The sequence below is a fragment of the Salvelinus alpinus genome, chromosome 11, assembly GCF_045679555.1.
Source record: "Salvelinus alpinus chromosome 11, SLU_Salpinus.1, whole genome shotgun sequence".
Lineage (NCBI taxonomy): Eukaryota > Metazoa > Chordata > Actinopteri > Salmoniformes > Salmonidae > Salvelinus > Salvelinus alpinus.
The window spans coordinates 9,453,237-9,461,434 of NC_092096.1; the positions used below are offsets into that span (position 1 = coordinate 9,453,237).

Consider the following 8,198-nt stretch of genomic DNA (forward strand, 5'->3'; position numbering starts at 1 on the left):
TACACCAACTCCAATTAGGTCCATCCCTTGACTTTTCTCTGGCTCAGGATAATGAATTCAGTCCAGGCTACATAATGATCATTTATTTATTCAATCTTTATTTCAGATAGCATGATATGTTTTATCAGTTAAGCTTACAACAAGTAGGCCTAGCTTAAACAACAACATATTTGAGAAATATATTTTTAAAACTTTCTCTTCAACCTCACTTTGTAATTTTACATTATTATCAAAGGTATGCTATTGGATAATGTGTAGCCTGTACATGTATATGAATTGTGTAACGGCTGTCGTCCTCTTCTTCCTCTGAAGAGGTGTAGCAAGGATCGGACTAATACGCAGCGTGGTAGGTGTCCATGTTTTAATAAGGAAAACTGAACATGAACACAAATACAAAAACGTGAACAAACCGAAACAGTCCCGTGTGGCACAAACACTGACACAGGAAACAATCACCCACAAAATACCCAAAGAACATGGCTGCCTAAATATGGTTCCCATTTAGAGACAACGATAAACCTGCCTCTAATTGAGAACCAATCTAGGCAACCATAGACTTACATAAACACCTAGAATGAACATACATCTACAAAAAAAACCTAGACAGTACAAACACCCTAGACGAGACAAAAACACACAAACCACCCTCGTCACACCCTGACCTAACCAAAATAATAAAGAGAACAAAGATAACTAAGGCCAGGGCGTGACAAATTGACAAACCATAGTAGTGATTTTCAAACTTTATAGTTGTTCATCTGGAGTTACACTGCTCACAATTAATGTAAATGCTTTCTTAAAATAGACCAACAACCATTTTTTTGTTAATACATTGTCTTATTACACCTTTTAATTGGTATTTGGTATTTTATTAGGATCCCCATTAGCTTTTGCGAAAGCAGCAGCTACTTTTCTTGGGGTCCACGCAAAACATGACATAATACAGAACATTAATAAACTTGACCACATGGCTGGACAATAATCAAGTTAAGACAAAACTAAAGCGTGCACTTGCTTTTTGGAGTGTGGTGTCAAAATAAATCTATTTACTATTGACAGACCTCTCTTCAACCAATGAATATATATGTTTTAATGATGACAGTTTACAATCTAAGGTAACAATAAGTAATTTAGTCTCGTCAACTTGTTAAAAAAAATCTCTTTACAAAAATAAAAAAACATTTGGTGAGATTTTGCTCGAATTTCATACCACCATGACTTAATTTGAGTGTTACCGTAAGCTTAGGGCTCAATCAGCATATCATACCACAGTTAATTTTCACTTTTCTCTTCATGTTGTATTCACAACATTCAGAATCTTAATACATAGCATGACATTTTAACTAATGTTCATCTCAAATAATAAAGAAAAATGTTGATTAGAGGAGAGATTTCCTACTGAACTACTATATGATGTTATACTACAGTAGGCTATATGGTAAAGATATCATGATTCAGTGGTAGTAGTCACAGATTGTGTTCCTCGTGGAGAGGAAATAGCCACAGCTATGCTTAATTATTAGTCATTATTAGTCATCAAGTCTTTTTTTAAATTGATTGACTCTCTGCAGCAATTCATCAAGGAATGTGAAATCATATGTTTGGAGCTCTGCCAATTCCCTTGTAATCTTTTGCTGTTTAATCATTCTCTCTGCCTCCTGATACATTTTCTCAGAGAAGTGCTCTCCTCCATTTCCTGCCACCATGTCATCAATCTTCTTGATCAGCTCAACAACTTGACTTCTATTCCCATCTTTGTTGTTGAAAACATGGAATCTGTTGCCACATCGTTGAATCACTTTTTGAAGCTTTGGATGACCGGTGCGTACATACTCTTGTATTGTTTGACCCGGAAGTTCATCCCCACGAGTAAACAGTACAATCATGTGATTGGAGGCCTTTGGTCCAAAGATTTCCTCCAGGGCTTCAACTGAATTCTGCTCCTCTTTGGTGAATCTGCCTACCTGAATCACCAGCAGGAAGACGTGAGGACCAGGGCTTGACACCTGAATACACCTCACTATCTCGTTTTTGATATCTTCAGACTGTATGACTGTATCGAAAATCCCTGGTGTATCCACCACATAAATCCTCCTATTACTCTCTTGAAGTTGATGCTTTTCACAAGTCCCAGTCACAGAGTTAGCGCTGGGATGAGATATGAATATGTTTTTGCCCAAAATGGTGTTTCCAACAGCACTTTTCCCCACTCCAGTCTTCCCAATCATCACAATTCTCAGGTCAGGACCTGAAAAGAAATAATTAATGCTTAGCAACCTATTCAGTGAAAACAAATGTACAGGTAAACATCCTTGTTCGTGTGCTGGAAGAAATTGGATACATACACTCAACAATGTTTCCTGTGTGAAACTAAAGAAACAACTGCAAAAGCTACAGTATAGTTAGCTTTATATGACATGTTCTGACTTTTCTCATCAATACCTCTTCAAGAATTATATAAATGGCATATTCTGAATGGTCGCATTTTTCATGTCAATTCAAAAATAAAATATATACAGTGATCCCTCGCCACTTCGCGGTTCACTTATCGCGGATTCGCTATTTCGCGGATTTTCATAATGCATTTTTTTTTTTTTTTGGTGCATTGTGCTCTGCATTCTGATTCGCTAAAAACTCACTCCCGCTTCTTGTATCAAAACATGCTACGAATTGTGCTATCATTTTGTCGTCTCGTGCAGTTATGTGTACGTACATAAAACAGCTTGGCAAATTTACATTAAGTTGGCCAGGAAGGAAGGAAGGACTAACGCTTGGTCGCTTAGCAACCATGGTGCGAATGGCCACTGAACTTAAGCGAGTAGCTGAGGAATGGGACCCTTTGATGAGCCGTTCATTACAGTTCTCCAACGTAATCGATGGTGGCATGTCGGTGTACAAGGATCTTTTTGCAAAGAAGAAAAAAGAGCGACAACAGCTGCCTATCACTATGTTCTTCTCCCGAACAAACACACCTGCACCGCGGGCTTCAGAAGAAGAGAACACTGCAGAGCGCAGTCAGGATGCAGCGGCCCAGTCTGAAGAGCAGTGAAACGGCCTACACGTGAGTCACTGTATTTGTATACATGTAATAGTTGCTAATTGTAAAAAAAAAAAAAAGTTTTCTATTTCGCGGATTTCACTTATCGCGGGTCATTTTCGGAACGTAACCCCCGCGATAAACGAGGGATTACTGTACTAAAAATGCATATTGCATACTAATTGGCATAGATTCTACAGTCAAGGTCCCTGAACAAATACCAATTGGTCATATTCATGAAAGTTATATGGGGTGGATGCTATTGAAGTTACAGAAGTATTTTTCATATAAAGTCAATTTAAATTCATAGAAATAAGTCAAACAATACAAAACGAATTGCCAAGACAAGGTCCATGAACCGATAGCAGTTGGTTGCATTCATGAAAGTGATATGAGGTGGAAGCTATTGAAGTTAAGTATTTTATCCATATAATTCAATTAATTGAAAATTGACCCCAAAAAATGAAGAAGAAATTATACTATATGCAATGGATTGGACCGGTGAGGTCCCTGAACCAATAGCAATACTTTTTTATGAAACACAATTTTCGGGCAATTTAGGATGTTGCGCACCCTTGGCTGAACATGGTCCACAGGGGACAAGTATATTACGGAATACCGGGAATGGGGTTAAACCTAGAAGATCGAGCATGGTCGCTACTGCAGCGCACGATCAGCTGTCTAGTCTAATATAAAGCCAACTTCACCTCATTCCAAAATAAAGTTTAAGAACGTAATTCTCACCTTCCGGGATAGAGCTGCCACCGCCCATCTTGTCTTAATAGATTTGGATGAAGTGGAAAGGTGCAACTTGTCTGTTTTATCTATCAAGCTCCCTCAGAACCGCCCACACGATTGACCATACCTCTATACAATTCAGTATATAAATGGAATGCAAAACAATCCTTTTAGATTCGCAGAGACGTGTTGAAGACCTCTCTGTTCACTTGATATTTTCAGGTTTCGTAATCCCGTGACAATTGCTGCAAAACGAGAAGAGGAAAATGTCAGGTAAGTGCAATTTTTTTAATTCTAAAATTATCAACCACCATAAGCCACTATTTTACTTTTCATAAAGAGATGTCAACCCAGCAAATGTAGAATTTGTACTCGCATAATGTGTTCATACTTCTAAGGATCTATGTGATTTATTTAACAACATTTAGTTTGAAGAACGTAGTGACAAAATAACATAAAGAGCAGACACTGCTCTATGGAGCTTAACAATTTGGACATATGGGCAACATTTTTCTCATTTAAACGCTGTACACAAAAGGCACAGATCGCTGCAAAGTTGAGCTCACATCTGTAAAGAAAAAAAAGGAACCTGCAGATTCAAATCTACAGTTTTAGTCATATGCCTACAAAGCTTTTTGATAAAACACCTGTTTATTTCACAGAATTGTACAATTGCTGCGTCACTACAGGTTGTGTTGTGTGCAGTGTTAAATATTTATTTTTAGGCTAAAAAACAGATACAGTTTAGTGTCTTTGGAAAACAGCATTTTTTTCTGGAGTAAGACAGGATTAAAACAGGATTTTACTGGTGTGTAGCAGAAAGAAAATGTTGCTCAATATGGTTAAATATGTTCTGGAATACTGTTCAAAATCAAATCAAATCAAATTTTATTAGTCACATGCGCTGAATACAGCAGGTGTAGACCTTACAGGGAAATGCTTACTTACAAGCCCTTAACCAACAATGCAGTTTAAACAATAAGAATAAGAAATAAAAGTAACAAGTAGTTAAAGAGCAGCAGTAAAATAACAATAGCGAGACTATATACAGGGGTACTGGTATAGAGTCAATGTGCGGGGTCACCGGTTAGTCGAGGTTTGGTAACGTTCTTAGACTCAATTGTGGGTCTCTTGCAATGGTATAATATTAAGGTCTAAGACTGTTCTTATTGTTTTAACTAGGTTCTGGAGAAATAGTAACCATCGTTCTGTTTGGAAAGAAAGGAGCTCCAAAGAGTTCAATAGGAAATGTGATCCTAGGAGAAAGAGATGGTTTTGACGATGATACGGAACTATGTGAGCGGAGAGAGAATAGATCATATGCCGTAATCAACACCCCAGACATGTTTGGAGAAGGCAATAATCCAGACCAGCAAATTATCGACTGTATGGCACTTTCATACCCCGGCCCTCATATATCCCTGCTTGTGATTCAAGATGGGCATGATACACCAGAGGAGGTTAAACAGCAAGTTGATCACCTACAAGATACCTTTGGAGAAAAGATTACAGCAAACATAATAGTTATGTTACCATGCAGGAATCACAGCTTTGAACTGAAACGTTATACCAATCAAAACGTGAAATATCACCAGGGAGTCTTGAACAATTCTAATGATCTGCACAAGTTACAAATAGACCGTAAGCTCTTCAGGTACACCTACGAAAAATACACTGAATGTGTTGTACTAAAAAGAAAGGCAACACTGGAGAGAAAGGAGAGAAAGGCCCAAAAGATGTAAGACTAAATTACATTAATTACATTTTCTTTCTTTTCTAATATTGTAAGAGTCAATAAAAGCTATTATATATTTGTCATTGTGTACTTAGGTCTATTGACTATGATGGTCATCCTGGAAATAAGTTCAGAGGAACAAGATTCAGGGACCAATCAAAACACCAAGATGAGTGGTAAGACCAAATCACATTCAATACATTCTTTATTTTCTCATTTCTAATTATTTTCTAATTTGGTGAAACCAAATTACATTTTATTTATTTTCTAACATTTTCAAAGGCACTAAAAGCTATTATTTGTCATGGTTATATACTTTAGGGTCAGTGATCCTAACAGATCTCAGGATGGGCCGGGAAGCGGATCTGGAAACTCAAAGACTGGTAAGCCCCAGGGTGGAATTTACTCAATAAGTGAAATCTATACCACAAGCTATACTAGCCTGCATTGCGTGAGTCTTTATATCAAGCCACAAGTTTAACTGTAGAACTCCTTGTGCTATGCAATACAAAATACACTATATGCTTTTTTAACATTTCTAAACATTTGGCAAGTTTACCTCATGCACATTCTGCTGTATTTTGACATCAGTATAAAGAGAACAGAATTTAGTTGAATATCCTCGCACCCATTTGAATCACATTCGGGCTAACAAAAAATCTATACATTATAAGTAATATCCTGCTCTTACTTTTTAAACATGTATTGTACCTCACCAATGATATAACCTGAATCAACTTAAGAGTATCAGGAAACTAACTGAGAAGCAAGGTATATTGAAGCTGGATGAAACACTGTCTAACTCGATTGCTGCTATTATTGTTTCACCAGGTAAAAGAAACCATGAAAGTGATTCCAGCAACATTTTGAACATTGTGCTACTGGGACAGACAGGAACTGGAAAGAGCACAAGTGGAAACACAATCCTGATGAAAAAAAAATTCCTATCACGCGCAAGCTCTGTACCAGTTACAAAAGAGTGTCAGGTAGAAAAGATGGAGATGGGAGGGACTGAGGTTAGGGTCATTGATACCCCAGATTTCTTTGATGATTGTCTTCAACAATCAAACAAACACTTGATGGAATGCATGACGCACTGTCAGACAGGGTCGAGTGTGTACTTACTGGTGATTCAGATTGGACGATTCACAGAGGGTGACCGAGTGATCTTGGAACAATTGGAAGGTGCCTTGGGTAAAATTAGAGAGAAAACATGTGTCCTCTTTACTAATGGAGAGGACCTCAAACATATGAGCCTTGACACGTTCATCAATCAGGCTGACTCTCACCTGAAAGAAATAGTACGTTGCTGTGGGAGCAGACATGTGTTCAAAAACACAAAGACAGACTACCAGCAGGTGATAGAGCTGATGGAGAAAATATACAAGTTACTGGGCAATGATCAAATGTCTCGTGACTTTGATGAGTGGAAAACAAAACATCCAAATAACAGTTGTACAGTGAGTTAACTTAGATCCCAGAGACAAAACTGAATGAATGTCACCAAATGATTGTTTAAGTCACATCATTGTATCATCAGAAGAATCTAAGACCGTGATGCGAAACAATTGATCTAAAATGTTCTAAATTGAGAATGAATATACAGGTGTAGGATCTTAATTTGACCACCCTTTTGCAGGAGATCTTTCGTGCAATGCAGGAACATTTAAAATGTGTAATATATTTAAGGTCTTAAAAGTTTGCCATTTCCACTTTTACATTTCAGACTTGATTTTCCCTTACGGAAATGTATCGACCCCTTCAACCATGTCCATTAATTATAATCCACATGATAATTTACATTTCCTATTGCTGCTGGATTATTTTCCTGCTGTAGCAAACTGGCTCAAATTAAGATCCTACATCTGTATACTGTGTTTCAGCTGAACGGCTTGAACTCTTTTATTTTACTTTCCAGTTATTGAATATGAGTGACTGCATCTGTAGCGTAGTTTAAGATTTGTTTTTTGTAACTTCTGTCAGTAATGTAGATTTATGGATACTTATTTGACCCAAAATAGTTAGAACATTTGTGTGACTTGATTCCCTGTTGTTTTAAGAATCTGTCAGATAACCTGTCAGATCACAAACAAATTTGTTTTTAATTTTAGCGACTTTGAGATTCTGTGCATAATGAAAAGTGCCATATAAAATGAATCAATTATTATTACTGTTATTATTAAAATGTGGCTTATTTCCTTATGATGGACCACAAGAATGTAACTGCATACATTCAAACAATAGCTTATCTTCTGTGCAGTGGATCAGAAAAATATGTTGTGTTTTCTAATGACAATGACTTTTCTTTTTGACTTACATTATGCTGTGTTAGTCACACAGGAGTCATCTTGATTTGTTACTTGAGGAAATGAAATGTTTGACTTAACTGTTTAAAAAAAAACGTCATCATTTACTGTGGTAAACCTTTGTAATGTTGAGCATAAAAATAAACTATGGGTATGTATACAAATAATTATCCTGGTGTTATTTAATCATGTTAAAATCTCTTATGACAGTATGCATTAGTGGGTCAGCTGCTTGTTCAATTGCTAATAACCCATCCGCAACCACCTTGACTATATGTGATAAAGTGAAAATCTGATGCCTGCACCCGACCATAACCCGCTAATATAGAAAATGCCTGTAGGCTACATTCAGAGAAGGTGTAACGATTTTCTGACATGGGGT

The 8,198-nt window shown here is 37.0% G+C and overlaps 2 protein-coding genes across 2 annotated transcripts; one reads left to right on the forward strand and one right to left on the reverse strand.

Annotated features, from left to right (window-relative positions):
• Positions 1-347: 347 nt before the first annotated feature.
• On the reverse strand, positions 348-3,832 carry LOC139533562 (GTPase IMAP family member 7-like). The gene is made up of 2 exons (XM_071331697.1): positions 3,782-3,832; positions 348-2,248 (listed from the first exon to the last, which is right to left on the reverse strand). The coding sequence occupies exons 1-2, from the start codon at positions 3,807-3,809 to the stop codon at positions 1,530-1,532; spliced, it is 747 nt and encodes a 248-aa protein (XP_071187798.1). The 5' UTR covers positions 3,810-3,832; the 3' UTR covers positions 348-1,529.
• Positions 3,833-3,960: 128 nt separating this feature from the next.
• On the forward strand, positions 3,961-7,987 carry LOC139533384 (GTPase IMAP family member 8-like). The gene is made up of 5 exons (XM_071331427.1): positions 3,961-4,048; positions 4,958-5,513; positions 5,606-5,686; positions 5,832-5,893; positions 6,342-7,987. The coding sequence occupies exons 1-5, from the start codon at positions 4,042-4,044 to the stop codon at positions 6,977-6,979; spliced, it is 1,344 nt and encodes a 447-aa protein (XP_071187528.1). The 5' UTR covers positions 3,961-4,041; the 3' UTR covers positions 6,980-7,987.
• Positions 7,988-8,198: the final 211 nt, after the last annotated feature.